This window comes from Marmota monax, unplaced genomic scaffold (assembly GCF_021218885.2).
Source record: "Marmota monax isolate L192 unplaced genomic scaffold, Marmota_monax_Labrador192_F-V1.1 WCK01_AAM20220418_F8-fsc00061, whole genome shotgun sequence".
NCBI lineage: Eukaryota > Metazoa > Chordata > Mammalia > Rodentia > Sciuridae > Marmota > Marmota monax.
The window spans coordinates 17,276,289-17,297,198 of NW_026695230.1; the positions used below are offsets into that span (position 1 = coordinate 17,276,289).

Genomic DNA, 20,910 nt, shown 5'->3' on the forward strand with positions numbered 1-20,910 from the left:
CTGTGTGATCTGGGGACCCCAGCCTTCTTTCCCACTGCTCAGTCCAGGAGGGTTCTCCGTGAAGCCTTTGCAGGGACCAGGCCTTGGTACCTATCCTGTTGTCTCTCACCTGCAGAATGGTTCCCAGTCCTGTATGTTTATGTTTCAGGAATGTGGCTTCAAGTTGAGAGGTGACCTGGGGTTTGGAGAACTGGGGGCCTGAGTGAGGGGTCAAAGAATATTGTTATATATAGACAAGCTTCCCCACCCAGAGACTGGGAAGGCATCAGCTGTGGGCTGATCATAGGCTGGGAAGAACAAACATGGCTTTCCAGCAACCAAGCAGGAGTAGAGGTCCACAGCTTAGGCTTCCTGGAGCATCCTCTGTCAACCCAAGACTCGAAGACCTTCCTCCCTCAGGCCCTGCAGCTTTTTGGCCAGGGGTTGACTTGAGCAGTATATTCTGTTCAGGTTCCCAGTGTGACCCACTGCCCTGTGCCTCCCTGTGACATCACAGGGCAGTGTCCAGACTGGTACTCAGTACTCCAGACATGGCTTGACAGTTGACAGACCGTGCGGATGTCAGCTCCCTGGCTGCAGAAACCATGAAGTGGCTCATACAGCCTGCAGCCACACCAGCAGCCAGACTGCCCTGCTGGCTCCCATGTCAGGGATTCAGGCCCCTCTCACTTCCCTGGGAGCTGTAGGTTTTCTTTTGCCAGTTTTCCAAAAGGGATATTTACTTGTGAGCAAGGATCTTCTGCCTAGAGCTCATGGCTGGTCTAGAATATAAATCCCTAATTGTCAGACTCCAAAACCCAAACTGTAAATGGCTTAAGTCATTGGTGCCCCATGAGCCTTCTCAGCCAGGTTGTAATCCATGGGGTCCTTGTCTTTATCTCTTTTCTCTAGGGCTGCAACAGCCCCCAGGGCCTCCACAGGAAGTCCCAGAGCAGTGCTATCTTAGCAGAAACCCAAGGGGTTCCTATCCCTGCTGTCCTGGGGTCAGGGCACAGTCTCCCTATACCCCATACTCTCCCTTCTCTTGGCCAGCCCAGTGGCTAGCAGATGGGCTCTGGCTACATGGAGAAGGAAGTAGGACCCAGCAGCTGGCTAGGCCAAGCCTGCCTGGAGGGTCCCCTCTTTGTGCCTGGAGAACACATTTAAAAGTTTGAATTCAAAATTGATTTTGAAGGGCCCTAATCTCCGATCCCCTGGCGCTCACGGTGTGTCTGCAGCTCCCGCCAGACTCTCGTTTTCTGGTTCAGCGCGTTGGTGCTCACATCTCTGATGCTGTGAAATTGAGACTCTCTGAGAGTCTGTGTCCTCCTCCTCTGAGGAGATTGCAGGCCCCTTGGGAGCTCTATTTCATTAGATGGGTGACGCGGGCTTTGAGGGTGCCCAGGGAGCACCTGAATTGCTGTCTGGAGAACACAGCTTCCAGATGCTTTCCCTCTGGTCCCCACAGCTGTGTAGCTCCAGGCAGCATCCTGCGAAAGAACCTGGGCACAGGCTCCAGCAGCCCAGGATGGCTTGGGGATAGGGGATCCAGACCGAGAAAGACTTGGACCTGGGGTTTTTCAGTCACAAAATCCAGGACTCATTTCCTCTCACTGGCCCCCAGAGGCTGAAACAGGACTTGCAGGGAGTGAGGGAGGCTAGGTCTGTGTCTAGGAGAGGAGGAGCCCAGGCCAGAACTGCAGAGGAAAAGACTGAGCTGCTGGTCTTACATCCAGACCTAAGCTCTGCCTGCCACTCCCTGAGGGGTGGATGAAGTATTTATGGATAAAGTAGACAGAGAGCAGAGGTCTCCTTCCTCATGGGTCTGCAGAGGCTAAAGGACAGAATTTTGCTATTCCTTTTTTGAAGGGATAAAGGGTTTGCACTTCATATGAGTATTGTTGTTTTGTAGCTGAGGCCCTGGAATGTGCCTCTCAAAAACCTTGGTTGCTATTACAGTGGGACCTGGGTGCTGAGGCAGTTGGATCTGCATGTTTTGTTACAGCCATAGAGCCACAGGTGTCTTGGGATGTGTGGCACAGGGACAGCAACAAGCCTGATCAAGGCCCCACTCTCGGGAGCCTGCCAATCTGAATCAGCCCACTCTGGCCAGCAAACTCTCACCAATAATATCTGGATAGCTTCCACCCAGTCTCTTCATTTCATTAATCGAACTGATATTTTTAAAAGCCACTGCTGTGGGGTTCAACACTGGGGATACAATGATAGACAAGATAGACAAGGCCCTAAGAACAGGCCTTCATGGGACTTCTGCTGTTTGAAGAGAAACCGATCACTTTTCTGGTAAGCACACTGAAGAAAAATGAAATAATTACAAATTATGATTAAAAACCCTGAAGGAAATGACCAGGGGTGGAGGGGATGGGAGGGCAGGTCATTTGAGGAAATGAGGTAAGAAAGGCCTCTCTGAGGAGACATTTAAGCTGAAGCTCCAGGATGGGGCGGGGAAGGTGTGTGCACATCTGAAGGCTCTGAGGCAGGAAGGAGATCCAGAGTGCTGCTGGAGCTCAGTGCGACGGGGGAGGCAGGGGCCCAACCACGTGAGGGTTTTGTAGGCTAGATGAAGAGTAGGGGTGTTATGCTCAGTCCCTGGAAGCTATGGAAGAAGGGTTCCATGCTGAGCAGTGACTTGCCCTGATTTGTTTGGAAAGACTTCTCCCGCTGCTGAATGAGGACTGGTTTATGGACACTAATGAAGATGGGGTGGTAGGCACTAGACACCAGCAGGCTGCTGGGGGCTCTGCTATGGTGTGGTGAAAGATGGCGGTAGCTCTGGAAACAGGAAGAAGGTGGCGTGGGTACAGAAAGTGGCAGGGGGAGAGGGTGAGGATGATGCTGAGTTTCTGCAGGAGCCTCTGGGTGGATGATGGTGTGGGTATCAAGAAAGGAAGCCAGGGATGAGGGCACCAGGGCTCGGCTCAAGGGAGGAAATCAGGAGTCTCATTTTAGACCTGTTGCCTTTGAGATAAATCTGAGGCTATAGGCACACTGAGGAATTGAAAGAGGATGCCTGCTCCCATGCCACAGATGACTACGTAGTTAACTTGAGCCTCCAAAGGAGCACATGCAGTTTCCTGTGTGTCTAGGTTCTTCAGTAAAGAACCACAGAAAACTTCATGAGGCTGCAAGAGCAGATCCCATGTGAACCTGCCCCAGACCCTCACTCAGAGTGTCCTCTGGGCCTTCCTGCAAGTTCTCAGCCAAGTTACCACTCAACTAATCGCATCAGGTGATTAAGTCACTAATTGGGTTAAGGCTCTTGTAACACAATCATTTCTTCTCTAAACCTTCTTGCATTGTCTCACACATGAGCTTCTGAGGGACACCTCACATCCGATCCATAAGAAGGACTAAGACAATCCACTCTGGGTTTTACTGGGCTCACTTCCTTCCATAACAAAGGCCTGTAAGGCATGAGTAGGAATACCTCAGCCCCTTCATCTTTGGGTACTCCAAGGTCATAGCATGTTTGGCTTTAGGTGCAACATTGCTAAGGTCAGGTTTGCCTCCACCAAAACACACTGTGAAAATACCTATTGCTTCCTATTTCTTCACAGGAAATGGCCCCTCCCAGGGTTCCAATATGTTCAGCCTCTGGGGCCAGTCAGCCTACCAGGCCTTGACATATCCCTGCCAGGGGTATTTTAGAATCTTCTTTTGGCAGGGTCCAAACCAGGTCCAAGTGTAAGTTCACTTTGCCATTGCTTAGAAAAAAAGGTGACAGTACTACCTCTGGTTTTAGGATAGAGCAGGAAGGGCACAGGGCACTTCTTGGCCAGCAGCATGTACTTCTGGCCTCACTTGGACACTCCCAGGCCTCCCTTAGGCAAGTTGCATCATTTCTACAGCCTCAGGGTCATGAGGAGCTGAGTTAACAAGTGTAAAGCTCCTGGCACGAAGTAGCACTCAGCAAGGGGTGATGCAGTTTATTATCATCCAGTCGAATGTGAGGACAGTGGCTGCTGATGCTGAGGGTGGGACTGAGCAGACCTCCCCGTAGGGCTTCCCTCCTGTGGTGGACTAGAGAGAGCAGGAAAACCTTTGCACCTTAGAGAAGGCGAGAATTTCTGTACTTCTTTAACTGTCTTCCTCGGTGCCAGCCCCCCTTTAGGACCCTCTCCACTCCCCACCCCCCCTCATTCATACACAAACAAGGTCCTGGCCATTGGTTAAGGTTCCCTCCCCTACTGCGGCTCTGGGCCCCCCAGCTCTCCCCACCTAGCCCCACCATAGTTGGGTCTGTTCCTAAGCATCATGTGTCATCTCAAGGCCTCTTTGTCCCTCTCAAGGCTGCAATGTAAACATCTTGGCTCTGCTTCTGCATGACCTTTCTGCTGCCTTTCCAGCCCCAGGTCCTCTTAGTTTTTGTCCCCTTGTCACCTTGCTGGCCACACCTAGAAACCCTTTAAAGATCTCACAGCAGCCACAACTTTTGAAGGACCAGCAGGTGAGCAGAAACAACCTGTGGCCTTCCCACCCGCAGAACATGAAATGAGTGCCCTGCGTGGACAGCCATTCCTCCTGGTCGGAACCTCCACACTGCTCTAAGCATGCAGCACCCCACCCTCAGCGTCTTCCAGCATCCAGGCTGCGCTGGAGAACCAATTCAGTCTCCTCCTTCACACTGGCTGTGCAGGGAGGCAGCAGGGCAGGCTTGAATGAGAATGGGAGCCTGAGGTCCAGGATTTCATTGTCACTCTGCAGTCTTTGAGCTGTGTGACTTTGGATAAGGGCCCCAACCTTTTTAGTCCTCTGTTTTCTCATCTGTGAAATGTGGGTAATCACATAGTACCTCAGAGTTCATATGAGGATTCACTGAAATAATTGAGCCCAGCAGCTGGCCCAGGAAATGCTGAATAGACGGTGGGTTTTATGAATAGGTATCCAGAGTTCTGTCTGAGAGGGTCTCCATCTTAGTTCTATTTATAATTGAAGTATAATGTATAAAAAATCCAAGTCTCAAATGTTCCTTCCATTCAATGAGTTTTTACACATGTGTAAGCCTGTTTAAACAGTGGATTTCCTCATATCTCCTCTCAGTTTATAATTCAGTCCCCTTCCCTTCAAGTAAGCATTATTCTGACATCACATCAGTCTTTCCTGTTTGGCAAGTGCATATAAATGGAACTATATAGTACGTACATTTTGTGTCTGGCTCCTTTCATTTAACTCTATGTTGTCTGATTCAACCAGGTAGTGTGTGTTAATAATCCATTCTTTTTTATTGCTGCATAGTATTCAATTGCATCAATAAACCATAATTTGTTATCTGTTTCTATGACTGAACATTCATATTGTTTTCAGTTTGGAGCTATTATTAGAAAAAAATTTTCTATGAACATTCCTTTATCCATTTTGGTAGATATAAGCTCTCATTTCTGTTGGGCATATACCTAGGAATAGAAATATTGGGCCGTAAAATATATATAAATTTTTTTAGCTGATTGTTTTAAACTATTATGTCAAATTCTATTATAAGTATTTTGCACCTATTATTTAAATTAATCTTCAAAATGATCTTTCAAAATAGGCTATTCTCATTTGTAGGTGAGTAAATTGAGGCAAAATTAGGAAGCGACAGAGCCAGAACTCAAGCTGAGGCCATGTGTCCGCAGAGTCCGTGGTCCATAAGTGTATACTACCTGCCTCTTGTGACTCCCCTTAGGGGAAGCACCAGAGTCAAAGGTGCCAGTCCCTCCATTGAGCAGACCCCCACTCTGTGAGCCAAGTCCAGCCTCCCAGACTTCCTTTCCCTACCCAAGTGGGGGGCTGGAGGCCATGGGACCCCCCACTTCCCTCCTTCATCCGATTCAGTAAACAACCTCCTGTGAATGGGTGCGTAGAGGAGGCAGAAATAAGCGTGAGCGAGGTGGCTGTGGCCACACGTTTCAACAGTTGTTCTCGTTGGCTTTTGATTCCAAATGAGTAGGAAATGCTATTAGTTCAGGCCTTGCCTGCCACATGGCAAGACCCTGGGATAGGAGTGCAGCGAGACGAGAAATTGTGGAGATAAAACTGGTGTGAAATGGAGGCCTTCTCACAAGGCTGGATGTGTCCATGCGAAATGAAGTTACTTCTGAGAAAACGAGATTTAAAGAGATTCTGCAGAATTAGATTACACTTTCAAATTTCCTTATTAAAGGGGATTGATGCTCAGGAGGGGCTGCCGGCAGGCCCTGTTGGGAGCCTGCTCTGTAGTTCCAGGTCTAGGTGTGGCCCTGGGCAGGCAGAGGACCTTGTAGTTGGCAGGGACCCAGACCTCTCAAGCCCATTACCCCCATACCCTTGCAGCTGAGGATGTGAGGCTTTTGGATTGAATTCTGGACAATCTCCAAGGCTCTATGTGGATCCACCTGGGTGAACCAAAGGGGCTCATTGTCTTCCATTTCCTTCTATTTCTAGGCCACTTGGGGGTTTGTTAAAATCAGAGCTTTATTTTTAGCTATGATCCCCTTTTTTGGAGCTGTAGTCTTTTAAGACAGAAAACATCCCCATGACAGCCCATTCAGGTGTGTGCATCTGTGCCAAGGTGTATATTTATGTGAATACACCAAATGCATGCTTATACACACCATGCACATGCATGCTTGGAATGCATGGGTGTACATTTTTGTGTAACTTACTGAGCACCTAGTATATGCCAGCATTTGGCTGGGCACTGGAATAAAACTATTGTGGGGTGAAAAAACAGACACAGTTTCTCCTTGTGTGCTCCTTTTGTACCTGTGTGATCACACATACATGGGTAAGTATTTGTGTGCTCTGCATGTGTCCTGTGGCTGTATGAGCCACAATCGCAAACCTTCCTGTGTCTCTTAGTCTCCATAAAGTCTCCTGTTTGGGTCTCTAAGCACCTCAGCATACAGCCTTGCATCTAGCAGATGAGTCAGGCGATTGGGCCCAGGAGACAGATTGCCAGGGTTCAAATCGCAGCTGTCTTCTACTAACTGTGACAAGTTATGAACTTCTCATGCCTCATTGTTAAAATGGTAGTAATCATGATACCTATTTCATAAGGCAGCTATGAACAAAGCCCTTAGAAGCTGAACACTGGTGGGTACTCAATCAGCATCTTCTCCCTGCAGGTTGCTCAGCCTAGGCTCCCTCCCTGTCCCAGGGGTCAGAGGCATTGCTGTGGTGAGGAAGGGGAGCCCCAGAACTGCAATGAGCAGTTGTGTTGTGCTCTGTGAGCTCTGAGCAGGGCCTGCAACTGAGTCTCCTCATCCCAGGCCAGGGAAGACCTGGGCACTGGTATGGAACCAGGACTGAGGTACATTGAGGGATTATAAGAAATACCAAGGCTATACCTGCCCGTGTCCCCAGGGGTCTCCCCAGACCTCCAGAGGGACCTCCTGAGTTGCCCTCTGAGCTGCCACAGCCACCACTTCACACTTGAGTGATCACTAGGCCAGCCTGCTGAATGGAGAGGGCTGACCTCATCCACACACATGCACTGACCACTAGACTGGCCTTTGGGTGGTACCAGATTCTAACCAGTGCCTCTGTGATTTTAACCACAGTGGCACATTCAGATCAGTTTATCACTCTGCAAAATAAATATCCCTCACTATTTTGGAGACCTGAGATGGAGCTGTGACTGGGGTTGGCCTCCCCTGAGTGCTAAATGGGGTAACACTCATTAGAGCTAACTTTACTGTCAAGCTCGGTTAGTCCTAAGGATGTCACATACCTTAACTCCTTTATAGCTAATGGTAACTCTGTAACTATGGCTTTCCTATCCATTTTAGCAAAAAGACAACTGAGGCACATGGTTAATTAAGGTCATCTGGATAAAAGTATCAGCCAAACCCAAATTGAGGGATATTTCATACAATAACTGGCTTGTAGGGTTCAAACATACCTATGTTTGAAGGCAAGGCATAGAAATTCTTCCATGTTTAAGTAGACAACTGAACACCATGTGTGACCCAAAACTTTGCCATAAAAAATATTATTGGGCCAGGTATAGTGGGGTACACCTGTAATCCCAGCTACTCAGAACTCTGAGTCAGGAGGATCACAAACTCAAGGCCAGCCTGGGCAACTTAGCAAGACCATGTCTCTAAATAAATAAATAGGGCTAGGATTGTAGCTCAGTGGTAGAGCAGCCCTGGGTTCAATCCCCAGTACCAGAAAAAAAAAAAAAAGTTATTGGGGGCATTGTTGAAATTAGAATAAGATTTGTAGTTAGATGGGAATATTACTTGGATGATAATTTCCTGGGTTTGATTATTGTGTTGTGATTATGCAAAATATTTACATACCAAAGTATTCTGGTAGAGAGCCTCTCAAATGATTTGGGAGGCAATTATAGATAGGTAGAAAGAAAGAGGAAGATAAAGCAACTGTGATGAAAGGTTACATTTAGGGAATCTGGGTGAAGAGGACACAGAATTCTTTCTACTGTTCTCAAAAAGTTTGAAATTATGTCAAGATAAAAAAAAAAGCAGGGGGCTGGGGTTGTGGCTCAGTGGTAGAGCGCTTGCCTAGCATGCATGAGGCACTGGGTTTGATCCTCAGCACCAAATTAATATAAAATAAAGATATTGTATTCACCTAAAATTAAAAAATACATTTTTTTTTAAAAAAAAAAAGCAGTAATAAAAAGCCAAGCAGGGATGGCATCCCCTGGGTGGAGCTGGTGCCAACCTCTGTGCTGTGGTCACAGGGTGGTGACTCCTTCTTGCCTCTCTACAGTCTGTGTGGAAAGAGACTGTATGGCCCCATTCCCCAGAAAGGTGATGGGGTCTGCTCCAGGGCCACTGTTCTTTCAGGTCTGAGCTTTTAGCCTGGGCCTTCATTGACTCTGACCTTTGGGGAAGGGAGGTCGTGGACGGGACAGAGGCATTTCTTCCTGGAGCAGTGGCGAGTGCAGGCCTGGAACAGGAGCAAACGAGAGCCACTTGTGGGATGGAAAGGACAGCGTTCCAGGATTTTGCCAGGAGTTGGTCCAGCAGTGCCAAGCAGGACGCACTGGCATGTGGGAGGGTTCCCAGATGCCCAGTAGAGTCCCCAGTGCTGGCCACAGTGGTCCCTGGCAGGGGAAGCACAGAGCATGGCCTGGAATGACCTGGAGCTGGGAGGAATAGACACACTGGTGGAAGACTGGCCTTGGAGGAGCTCACTGGTGGACAGTGGGAGTAAGTAACAGCAACTAATGCCACTGGCCGAGCTGGAGGTACCACTGGGCTTGGGAGCCCACAGGCTTGGCCTCTGAAAAAGTCCATATGCTGGGCTTGCGGGGCAGCCTGGGCTGTGCTAGGTGGATAGGCATCGCCAAGGCCTGGAGTCTGCCCTGGCAGGAAACTCTGGAGGTCCATGTAAAAAGAGCTTCTCTCCTAACTGGAGCAAGAATGCAGGTGAGGCAGAATGACCTCTGGCAGTCCCTGCCCATCACCCAGGCTGTCTGGCTTTGTCCCAGATTACCCACTGAGGGTAAGTGTCTGGCAGCCGATGAGTCAGACCAGGAGGCTGTCCCTGTAGCCCGGCTGCCTCTCTCCAGCTGCCCTGCCACCACCCCACCCCGATAGAGGTAGGGGTTGGAGTTTGACTTGTTTCCCCTTAAATGTTGTTCCCCCATACCCTAAAATTTAGGGGTGACACACAGGCCCAGTGAACTGGTTATTTTGCTGAACGCCCTGTGAGCGCCTGAGCATGTGCCCGGGCGTGTGTGTCGGCACAAACATCATCCATTGTAAAAATATCAGTGTTTTCATGGGTGAGTAGTAATTACTGGGTAATGCTTTAAAACCTTTCCTGAAGGAGCGCAAAGCTGTTTTTTTCTGAAGTCAGGAGTACATTAAAAGGATTACCATGTAGATTTGATTTTTAGATAACACTAAAATGGATCCCAAATGGACTTCAGCAAAGGGATGCTATCTCCTTAATGGAAAGTGCATGGCCTGAGGCTTAGCTTCCAGAGCCAGGCAGGGAGGGAGGGAGGGAAGAAGGGTCTGCAGGGGGCAGGCTGGCCTGCTGGGTGGGGGGCTGGGAGGCAGGACATGGAGTGAGAGCCTGGACCCTCTGGGTAGCATTCCCCTCCATTTGGGGAGTCAGAGACTGAAGATGCTCCCTGGCTTAAAGTTGTTCACCTTCCTGGGGACATTTTTGAGTCTCCTGGACTAGCCCAGTGGAGCAAGCCACATGCGGTGCTCCCTAAGGACCAAAGAAAGATTCCCTTGTCTTGTGTGACTCCCAGAGCTCTTCCATCCTCAGTGGGAAACAAAGGATTGTTTCAGTTTTCCTTCCTGGGAAGGAAAGGGAACTGAGGCCCAGGAAGACCAGACACCAGCTTTGGACCACCTGACCAGAAGCTGCAGATATGGAGTCCAGTCCAGGTCCATCCAAAGGCACACTCTGTGACCAGCTTATCCCAGGACCTTGGCCTTTCCAAGCAGATAAATCTCAAGGGTCCCTCGTTGCTCTGGCCTTGGGGTTTCATGCCATGGGGCACATGGGACGCTTTGGCAGAAGCCACACAGCTTCTATTAGAGTTCTGCAGTGCGTAGGAAACCAGAGTTCCGCACACCACAGGAGGGGTGCCCACACTTTCTAGATAACTTGAATGTGGCAGGCCTGCCTAGGCACAAGCAGAGAGAGAAGGAACCAAGAACAGCTTATGGATTGCTGCTCAGGAATTCCACATGCTCTTCTAGGTGTCACACCCCAGAGTGTTAGGATGACAGCTGAGCCTGCTGGCTCTGCAGCCAGGCATGCTGGAGCCTGAACTTGGAAGGCCATTCTGCCCAGATAGAAGAAGGAGTAGGACAGATTCTTCTAGTGCTGGAGTCTCCACTGGTCCCCTTAATTTGGGGGTATACTTTAGTGGGCTGGAGTATCCCCTGAGGAGATAAAGACACCCACCTGCCAATAATCACACAAATCAAGAACCCTGGCAGGGGCTCTGATGCAGGGAGGAGCCAGGCCTGCTGCAAGCCCAGGTGAACAAGGAGGACATCAGCCTTACAGGTGCTCAAGATAGAGATTAGAGTTAGTATTTACATGCAGAGCTGTGCTGGCTGGGTACTCCCTCGACAGGTCTCAGGGACAAAAGTCCCACTCTTTGAACCCTAGGCCTTCCCTAAATCCAGCCATTTTTAACTTCTCCCTTATTTTCCTATACCTTATTTATCCCTATAGGCAAGGCCCCGGAGCCTCATAGGACCCTCAGCTCTTAGGGGACTTGCTCTATGGGATCCTTAAGAGCTCTGTGACAGGGACAGTCTGGACCCTACCAGAGGAGATATAGGCAAGCCTGAGGACAGCATCATCCTGAGCCCCATCACTCTCTCAGACCAATTAACCTTTAGAGCTGCATTAAGGAAATTAAGCAGCAAAACTTCCCAGCTAACAGACTGGCCCTGGGGGCATTAGAGAAGGGAGGAGAGAGAAGCCTGTGGTGCCTCCTCCCTGCCCTCACCTGCCCGCTGTTCCTGCAGCAGGCCTGGCTCCCTCCCTGCAGAGAAGGCTGCTCTGGCCCAAGGGCCAACCCCTTCTGCTACAGAAGTCTGAGGATATAGCTGGGCTGAAAAAGAGCATAAGAGAGGGAAAGAGTTGCAGGACCAACTTGATGGTTGGCTTACCCTGGCCCCCTCTAGCCATCTGGGCCTCAGTTTCTCCATCTGTAGAATAAGAGCCTATGACTGGAAGAACTGAGGGCCTTCTGACTGACATCTGTAGATTCTGAGACTGAGACCCCTTGATGACTGACTGTCCCCTGAAGCCTGGGGAAAGAAAAGGGAAATTGGCCTAGCACCCCCAGGTGGGGGCAGGTGCAAGGCCAGGAATGGGAGTGATAACCAGGGGACAGGAGTTGAACTCTTGCCCTGGAGAGAGCAGTGGTCCTTTGGAGACTTCAGGCCTTGTTGGAAAGGTGGGGAGGCAGGCAGGGGAGGCTCCTTCAACTCCTCCATCCAGCTGTGCCTTTGTCAGGGAAGACACCTGCCTCCACCCCACCGCTGCTTTCAGGAGGGGTGGGTTGTCAGGCAGTTCTCCCAGGCACCTCACTCGCAAAGTCTCAGGCCAGGTTCCTGAGAACCCCCACATTTCCCTCCCAGCCTTCAAGGCCCCAAGGCTCCAAACATCCCTCTCAGGTGAGGGCAAGTAGATATTTGACTCTGGCTGAAGCGTCCTGAGGAGACCCCCAGAAGGTCCCACCTCTCTGCAGGCACTAGGACTCCAGAAGCTCCTGTTCCCTCTTGGGAGTGTCCCAGGAGTCTCTCACTGGGTTAGTCAGCTTTTTGTCATTGCTGTGATCAAAATACCTGAAAAGAGCAACTCAGCGGAGGAAGTTTATTTTGAACTCACAGTTTTAGAGGTTCAGTCCGTGGTTGGCCAACTCTATTTCTCTGGGCCCAAGATGAGGCAGAACATCATGGTGCAAGGGTCTGGTGAAGGAAAGTGCTCAGCTCATGGCAGCTAGGAAGCAGAGAGTAAAAGAGAGGAACTAGGAACAAGATATAGTCTCCAAGGTCATGCTTCCAGTGACCTACTTACTCCAACCATGCCCTACCTGCCTATAGTTACTACCTATTCAAATTATTAATCCATCAAGTGGATTGATCCACTGATGAGGTTACAGCTCTCACAATCCAGTCTTTTCACCTCTGAACATTGCTACATTGCCTGACACATGAGCTCTTTGGGGAGTATTTTAATCACACTCAATTTCTTCCTGATATTCCCACAGTTCTGCACTTGTAGACCAAGAGGTTTAGCCTGACTAGATTGGAATGGTCAATTCACATTGTCCATTGCACAGTGAGGAACACACAAGTCGGCTAGAAAGATCTGGGAATTCTAATGGACCCTATTCCTAGGCCTGTGGCTGGAAGACCATGAGATAGTGGCTGTGTGCAGAGGGCTTTCAGCCTCTCCAGATCACACTGCACAGGGGCAGTGGCCAGGAAGAGGAGGAGTGGCTCATTAAGGCCAGAAAGGAGGCTGTGTGTGCCCTGGAGCAGAGCAGACTCGGGGCTCGCTGTTGCTGCTTGCAGCCTCTTCACAGGGCCAGGAAGCAGGCCAGGCCATGCTGCTCCTAGGGCAGGATCCAGAGCCAGGAGAGAAAGTTACTACAGAGAAAGTAGAAAGTGAGGGCTCCTGGGAGCCCCAAATCTAGCAGAAGCAGCAGAAAGAAGCAGCAAATTCCCCATTCCCAGAAGAAGAATGTGCCCTGAGGCCCAGAGCCACAAGCCAGTCCTGTGTCCATCTGTTTTTCTGTTCTTCCACAGGCGTGCCGATGCTCTCCGTCCAGCCCAAAGGGAAACAGAAGGGCTGTGCAGGCTGTAACCGCAAAATCAAGGACCGCTACCTGCTGAAGGCACTGGACAAGTACTGGCACGAAGACTGCCTCAAGTGTGCCTGCTGTGACTGCCGCCTGGGCGAGGTGGGCTCCACCCTCTACACCAAGGCCAATCTCATCCTGTGCCGTCGTGACTATCTGAGGTGGGCCCCTTCGCAGAGCCTCCCCAGCCCCGAACTGCTTGGAGAGCACCCCCATCTTTCCAGGTCCAGCCTGACTCTGCCACAGCTCTAGCCACAGCACCCCTGTGCACAGCCCATTCTTCACTGCCTCACCCCTGCCCTGCATCTCCCAGATGCCCCAGGAGCCACCTGAGGGTTGGCCCATATCTTTAACTCCTTGGACTTGGGGCCAGCTTGGCCCAGGCAGGCTTTTGTAGCAACTTCCCAAGGATACCAGCCTGGCTCCAGCCCTTGCCAGGTGTTTCTGACACACCCCTTCTTGGAATCTGGGAGGGGACACCTCAGAGGGGTTTTGAGGAGCAGGTGGGGAAGCTCAGGCTTGCCTAGGCCTTCCTTTCTGATGGAGTCTCCTGCCCATCTCTCTCCCAGTGCCCAACTCCCTCCCTTTCCAGGTGGTGCTTGGGATTAGGTATCCCATCTGCCTTGGAGCCTGGCAGGTAGCCTTGCATACCCTAGGACAAGCTAATGCTGGAGCTTAAAGACCTGGGTTTGAACCAGCTCTGAACCTTTGGCTTCTAGCTTTCTGGGGTAGGGAGGTCAGTTTATTTCCCTGTGAAATGGTGAAAAGAATCCTGCTTCCTTGCCTTGCATTCCTCAGAGCTCTAATACCCCCTCCCCACAACCTGGATCTCATCCCCTGGGGCTGTGTCCCCCAATTAACTCTCCCTCAGGCCATTTATGACATCAGCAAGGCTGGAAGGAGGCCACAAAGCAGGGGCCTTGGCTGAGACCCAGCACCTGCATTTGGCTCTGTCACAGACTGCTGGATGGTGGCCGGGCCTTGTAGGGAAGGAAGGCCCATCGCATTAATTAACAGGTTGGGACAAGGGCTGTGGGGCTCCTATACTAAAATCAGGGCAAGTTGGAACAGGGTGGGGTTATCAGTGGAAGCTCCTCTACTTCCCTGAAGAGGCTGAGATTTACCTGTCTGTACTTTTTCTTCTAACTCCTGCCTTTTACAGGAGTTTAAAAAGATGATGCAATGAAACAGGATCTGTGGCTTAGTGCTCTTGGCTGGGGCTGGAGTGAAGAGGCTGAGGCCAGGAGGAGGGGTAAAGGATGCTCCTGGGAATCACCCCTTGGGGACCTAGAAAGGGCCTTCAAGTCTGGAGGTTTAGGGTATCCACCTGGGCAGCTGAACCTACCATGCCAGGGAGAGGTGGAAGACCATCCAAAGGACTTTTAGAGGGAGGACCAACGAGTTTGACGTGCTTGTCAGGAGAACCAAAAAGCCTGTGTCATTCTTGGCACTGACAGCTCCCAGGGGCTGAAAGATCTTTTTCTTGCACTCTGGAATGACACAGAATGACTTTGGGGGCCAGTAGACCAGTGGGCCAGGGTAGGGGTGTGACTTTCTTGAGCTGCTCAGCCAAAGGTATGGCTGTCCTGAGCCTGCCCCTCTGCAGCAACCACTCCTTGGGTTGGTAGCAGGAAGGCCCCTGTTGGCAGGCAAATGCTGTGACACAGCCTTTGTCTGCCTTTATCTGAGCCACCAGGCAGCTCAGGCTGATGAATAATGGAACCAAGCTCGTCTGTAGGCGCCAGAGCTTGAGCTGGACAAATCAGGGATTATTGGGGCCTCCTGCCTGCCTTTCAGCCCCCTTGCCTCACTTGGTGCTTGTCCTGCCTCTATGCAGAAGAGAAGCAAGGAGGAGCTTGGTTGGCGCAGACCATTGGATCATCCAGCCATGGATTGGCCTGCCTGGGAAGGAAGTGAAGTTTCTCTCCCTAGAGCTCTACAGCCAGCAGTTAAGGAGAGGTGCCAACCTCAAAGGAGCCATTGTGCTACATGCCCTTGGAACATCTTCTGGGCATCAGTTCTGATCTAGATGCATCTTTAGAAAGAATCATCTGGTCCAGCATTCCGGTTTTACAGAAGTATAAACTGAGGTTCAGAGAAGGAAAGGGAGACTTGGGCAAGTAACACAATTCACTGCAGGAAAAGGATTTAATCAAGCCCTATAATTTTAAAGGTGGGGAGGCTGCATCATATAGTGGTATAGAGAACCTCCCTCCCCCTAGATCCAGGCCATGTGACCTTGGCAAGTTGTTTACTTCCCTAGGATTCATTCTTCTTCTTCTTCTTCCTTTTTTCCCCTTTCTTTTTTCTTTCTTCCTTTTTTTCTTCTTCTTCTTCTTTTTTTTTTTTTTTTGGTTCCAGGAATTAAACCCAGGGGCACTTAACCACTGAGCCATATCCCCAGCCCTTTTTATTTTTTATTTTGAGACAAGGTTGCTTGGGGCCTCACTAAGTTGCTAGGGCTGGCTTTGAACTTGTGATCCAACTGCTTCAGCCTCCCCATCTGCTGAGATTATAAGCATGTGCCACTGGCTCATTTTTCTTATCTTGAAAATGGAGGTTAATACAAATATCCACCTTGCAGGGCTACTGTCAGGATCAAATGAGGTCATCTTTGTGAGCTCTTAGAGTGGTACCTGACCCATGGAAACCCCGTCAGGTGTTTGCCAAATGAGTTGTGACTAAGAGTTTACAACAACCCTGTGAGGAGTGTATTTTGGTCTTTGTTTGACAGTTTGGTAAACAAGGCTCAGAAAAGCTCAGGAGGATTCAGTGACTTGCCTAAGGACATACAACCCTTGATGGGCAGACTGCCTCTTAAACTCAGGCTTGTGTGAGTCTGGAGCCTTTTCCCAGAGCCCATTCTAATGGTCTCCTGCTGGCTCAAGGTGCTTGATGGACCCTAGTGGGAACCTGGGAGGGGTTTGGGGGGGCAGTATCAGCCAAACCCTATCCCCCTCCACAGTCTCGCTAGGAGTAGGGTGCCAATTTTTTGGCAAGATCTAGATGATGACATTAGTTCATTTACCCCTTTCCCAGGCAAGCTGTGTCCCGCAGGCTGGGAGTGGCTCTGATAGAGGCAGTTTCCCTATCCCCCAGCTCCTGGGCAAGCTTCTGAGTCCTCTGTGCTCTTTCTCTGGCAGGCTGTTTGGCACAACAGGAAACTGTGCTGCTTGCAGCAAGTTGATCCCAGCCTTCGAAATGGTGATGCGAGCCCGGGACAATGTGTATCACCTGGACTGCTTCGCTTGCCAGCTCTGCAACCAGAGGTGAGTGCTGGACCTGTAGCTGACCCAACATACTCCCCAGACCCCAGCCTGAGACATGCTGGGTGGGCCAGGAGTGCTGTGGAGGTGGGCATGCAAATGTGGGTTGTGCGCATGTTGTGTGGCTGAGTATGCATGTTGTCATGAACACATATGTGCGTGAGTTTTATGTATGCCTAAGCTTTGACGTGAAATGTGCATACCCCAATACTGGGTGTGCACATATGGCACATTTCTGAATGAATATAATGATAAGGTATGCATGAGTTTACTGTATATGCATAGTATGCATGTCTATGTCTATGTACAGTGGGTATATATGTATGAATTAACATTCATATGTACATATGTGTACATGTGTGTGTTTTTAAATGTCCATGTGCAAGGGGTGTGTGTGTACTGTGTGTACATAGATGAGTATGCCTGTGAATGTGTTTCAAATGTTTATATATAGGGGTATGTGTACACAGTATCCTTATGTGTAAATACATGCATGTGAGTTTATGTACAGTCTAGATCTGCAGGGACTAGCCACTCATTCCTGATCCCACTCTTGTGAATCTGATTCCAGCCCCGCTGCTTTTGAGATTTTTTTGGGCCCTACTCAGTGCCCCATCCCTTGGGAAGCCCTGGGTACTTAAGGAGCCAGAGCCCTTCACCCCTGACAGGGGCCTAGTACCAGAAAGCAGACCCTCTTCTCAGGAGCCCCCAGGTCAGGTAGGAATTCACAAGTATTCCCAGAGGGTGAGGTCCATAGGGACCTTCAGGGAACTCTGGTCTGGCTGGAGGCTCTGGCCAGACCCACCACTAGGAGGAGTTGGTGAGGTTATATCGCCACCTGGTGGTTTGACTGGGATCTGCTGGGACTGGGCCAGTGACCCTGGGGCTCAATGAAGACCTCAGCCACCCTGGGGACATCTTTGAGTGAAAGGCTGGGATCCCCCAATATTTGTAAAGGATTAGAGATTCATAGCATAGCCTCCCTTGGGTAGGAGAAGAAATGATAGAATAGGATATCCTAGAAGGATTTTCCAGGCAGCCTATAGATTGTATTTGAGGAAACATGCCCTCGACTAAGTCATCCTCCTAAGTAGGGGAGGGGAAACAGAGAGAGAGAAAAACCAACTATTTTATCTGTACCTCCCTTTTCTATCTCCATCTCTCACCACCTCTCCTCTTTTTCTTTCTTGGCGCTCTCTTTCTCTCCCTTTCTTGGGATAAGTTACTTCTGTACCTCTCCACTCCCTATGCCCCCACACATGGGAGACCTGACGGTAGGAGACCTGTGGCCCCTCTTTGACTTGTCTGTCTGTCCTGCATCTCACACTGCAGATCCTGGCTAAGGGTAATTAACTAGGCCTTCTGTGGGACTTTTCCCCTATAGAAAGTTCAAGGAGCAAACATATCCCAGGACCCCACCTCCCACATATCCTGCCTTCTGGGCCAGGCTGGGTCCTGTCACTCACTAGGATCCCTCCCATGGCTTCTCTCTCTTTCGCTTGGATTTTCTAGATTTTGCGTGGGAGACAAATTCTTCCTGAAGAACAACATGATCTTGTGTCAGATGGACTATGAGGAGGGGCAGCTCAATGGCACCTTTGAATCCCAGGTTCAGTAACGCCCGGCGCCTGGCCTCCAGGCCCATCTGTCTGTCTGCCATCCGCCTGGCAGGCTGGCCGGCAAGCCACTCTGCCAGCAAGGGCTGGCCAGCCACTGTCCTGCCGACATAGAACTTCTCCATCCTCAATGGGAGTGCGGCACTTCCTCCACTGCTGCCGCCTGTCTGTGTGTGACCCCTTCTGGGGCTGGGGCTGGGCCTGTACAGTCTGTCTTCTGTATATAAATGGGAACATTTATTTTATGAGAAATGTAATGCGATTTTATTACTGGCGTGGATTAAACTTATGAATGTTTCCGGGGATGTTACTCTGCGTTGTTCACATGACTGACACAAACCTGGAGTGCCCTCCCCCTGGGTAGAGTATGGAGTGGATGGCCAGCATGTGCTATTGCCAAGCAGGGGGGTTGGCCTTAGGTGGAAGAAACTGGAAGGAATAACTCAGAGTCCCCCATCCCCAGCCACAGGCAAGAATTAGGGTATTCCCCTTTGCTGAGAACATATATACCCTGGCTCTAAGCAAGCCTCTAAGAAGAAGGGCAAGATGATCCTGTGTTCCTGAGACCCCCACTGAGACCCCAGAAAGACTGCACAGATGGAGGCCTAGCTCTGATTTGCTCCACAGTAGGACCTTAAATCCTGAGCCTCCTATCATGGAAGAACCTTCCTACAACCCCTCTTCCCTTTCAGGATGACAGACAGTGTTTGTTGTCTTGGACCTGACCTGGGGTCTTACTTTCTGCTCCTCAGTGAGTGAGACCAATTCTGTTTCCTTCCAACTTGGCGCATGCTGGCTGGAGACAGTCAGTCAGTCAGCAAACCTTAATCTACTTTGTCTCAACCTATGCTGAGTGGGCTGGCAGAGCAAATCAGACACAGGCTGAATCATAGATGGGACACAGCCCCTGCCCTCTGAGGAGCTTGCTGTGGGACTAGAAAGCAAAGCCAGAGATGGAGAAAGCCAGGAAAACAAAGCACATCATGGTGAGGACAGAACACCGTAGGAAGAGCCGGGACAGGCCAGTTCTTTCCAGCAGACACCACCACTTGCAATGACGCCAGAGAGTCAGAGACAGACGAGCCAATGGACACACGGTCAGACAGACACACAGGTGTCGGCAAGGCAGGAAGACAGGCAAGCCAGCAGGCACTCAGCCCAGGCCAGAAGACGGCCAGACCTGCAGCAAAAAGGCAGACACCAGGGTGTTTTCCACCTTCCTGGCTGAGCCAGGCTCACCTTGAGCAGCAGGGACACCACCACAGGGCCAGGCACAGAGCTTAGCCCTGAGAAGCTATCATATCACTAAGAAGTATTAAAAAGAGATATTCTAGTGCCTGGACAAGGAAAACTGTAAGAATGGGCTCCCCACCCACCATCAGGCAGCTTGCTTTCTTTTTTCCCAGGGGCTATTTTCAGCCTGACCACTGCAGGAAGCTAAGGGTTGATATAGCCTGACTATGGCCTGAAGCTCTGCCTGTTCCTGGGCAGGGAACTGGTTGGGCTGGGCTACACCCTGGAAGCACCCCGCCCCCAGGCCTGCTCTTCCACTTTGAAGTGGGAGGATAGCTTGGCTCTCACGGGTGCTTGGAAAGTAATCGTTTTTTGAGGCCCAGTCCATGGGAAGGGATGGCTAGGGCCAGGGATCTTGGGGTAAAAGTTCTTAACTTTGGGGGCATCTGCCTTCTATAAAGGAGCTGCACCCATGTATATGCAAGAGAAGAGAGGCAAAGAGCCAGTCAGTCTGGCCACAGTGGGTGTTTTTGTGTGATGTGGGTTTGATGTGGCTGTGGGACTAGGAAATTATCATATACAATGATAATTATCATATGCAATGTAAATTTTTGAATGAGTTTGAGTGCATAGAGACATGGAGGACTGGAGTCCATAATGAAGTATTTTCTTGCTCTATGTGGAAGAACAAATTATTTCCCTGGATTATAGTAAAGCGCCCAATGCCAGACCCTTCCTGGACCCGTAGGTCTAGGATGACCATGCCCACCCCAAGACCCTAACTTTTAACTTAAGAGTTTGCTGCAGATAAAGTTGTAACACAAGTTAATTACATGGTTATGGAGAGATAACGGAGACACTCGAATGCAGTTTCTGGGCAATTACAATTGTTTCCAACAGAGTTACCATATTGCAGCCATGAAATAACATGTCATTTTGCAGTAATTATGTAATTAACTTGTCTCACCACTCCAGGTTGCACAACAATTAATTCACTCACAATGAGATAGACTCAAACACAGGCAGGCAGGGTTTGAAAGCCCCCAGGAACAGAGCTGGTCTTCTGAGAAGACCCTAGCCCCACACTACCCACCCCAGACCCCATCGGGGAGCTTTCACTGCTCAACATGATGACATGGAACATGCCAAGCCCAGCATCCTGGACCCAGTTATTGCTGTTTCACCACCCTCATACAGGAAACGGGGATGATCTGCTTCCCAGGCCAGCCACATGGCCCAGATCTACAACGTGAAGTATTGCACTTACGTGATGAGCTGGGGTCACCATCCTGGACTTTGTGAAGTCCTGACTGGGAAACCCCTCACCAGAAAGTCCTAGATCAGTCCAAAGATGCTTTGAAGAAAAAGCCTCATAAGCATTGATTGCATCAATAGGTCTGAAACCAGTAGGAAGGCAGAGGGTTGGGGGAGAGCAGAGACCATACTTTCTAGGTAGTAGGTTCAACAAAAGCAAAGCTGGAACAGCTACTGGAGTCTGGAAATTAAGCACCAG

At 50.1% G+C, this 20,910-nt stretch overlaps 1 protein-coding gene across 2 annotated transcripts in view; it reads left to right on the plus strand.

Annotated features, from left to right (window-relative positions):
- Window positions 1-18,461, plus strand: part of Lmo1 (LIM domain only 1) — a 39,647-nt gene extending 21,186 nt beyond the window's left edge. For both annotated transcript variants that reach the window (XM_046438264.2, XM_046438262.2), the window contains exons 2-4: window positions 13,230-13,443; window positions 16,426-16,551; window positions 18,061-18,461. In XM_046438264.2, the coding sequence (XP_046294220.1) occupies window positions 13,230-13,443; window positions 16,426-16,551; window positions 18,061-18,166 (446 nt within the window). In that variant the 3' untranslated portion in view covers window positions 18,167-18,461. The remainder of the gene's footprint in view (window positions 1-13,229; window positions 13,444-16,425; window positions 16,552-18,060) is intronic.
- The last annotated feature ends 2,449 nt before the right edge of the window (window positions 18,462-20,910 follow it).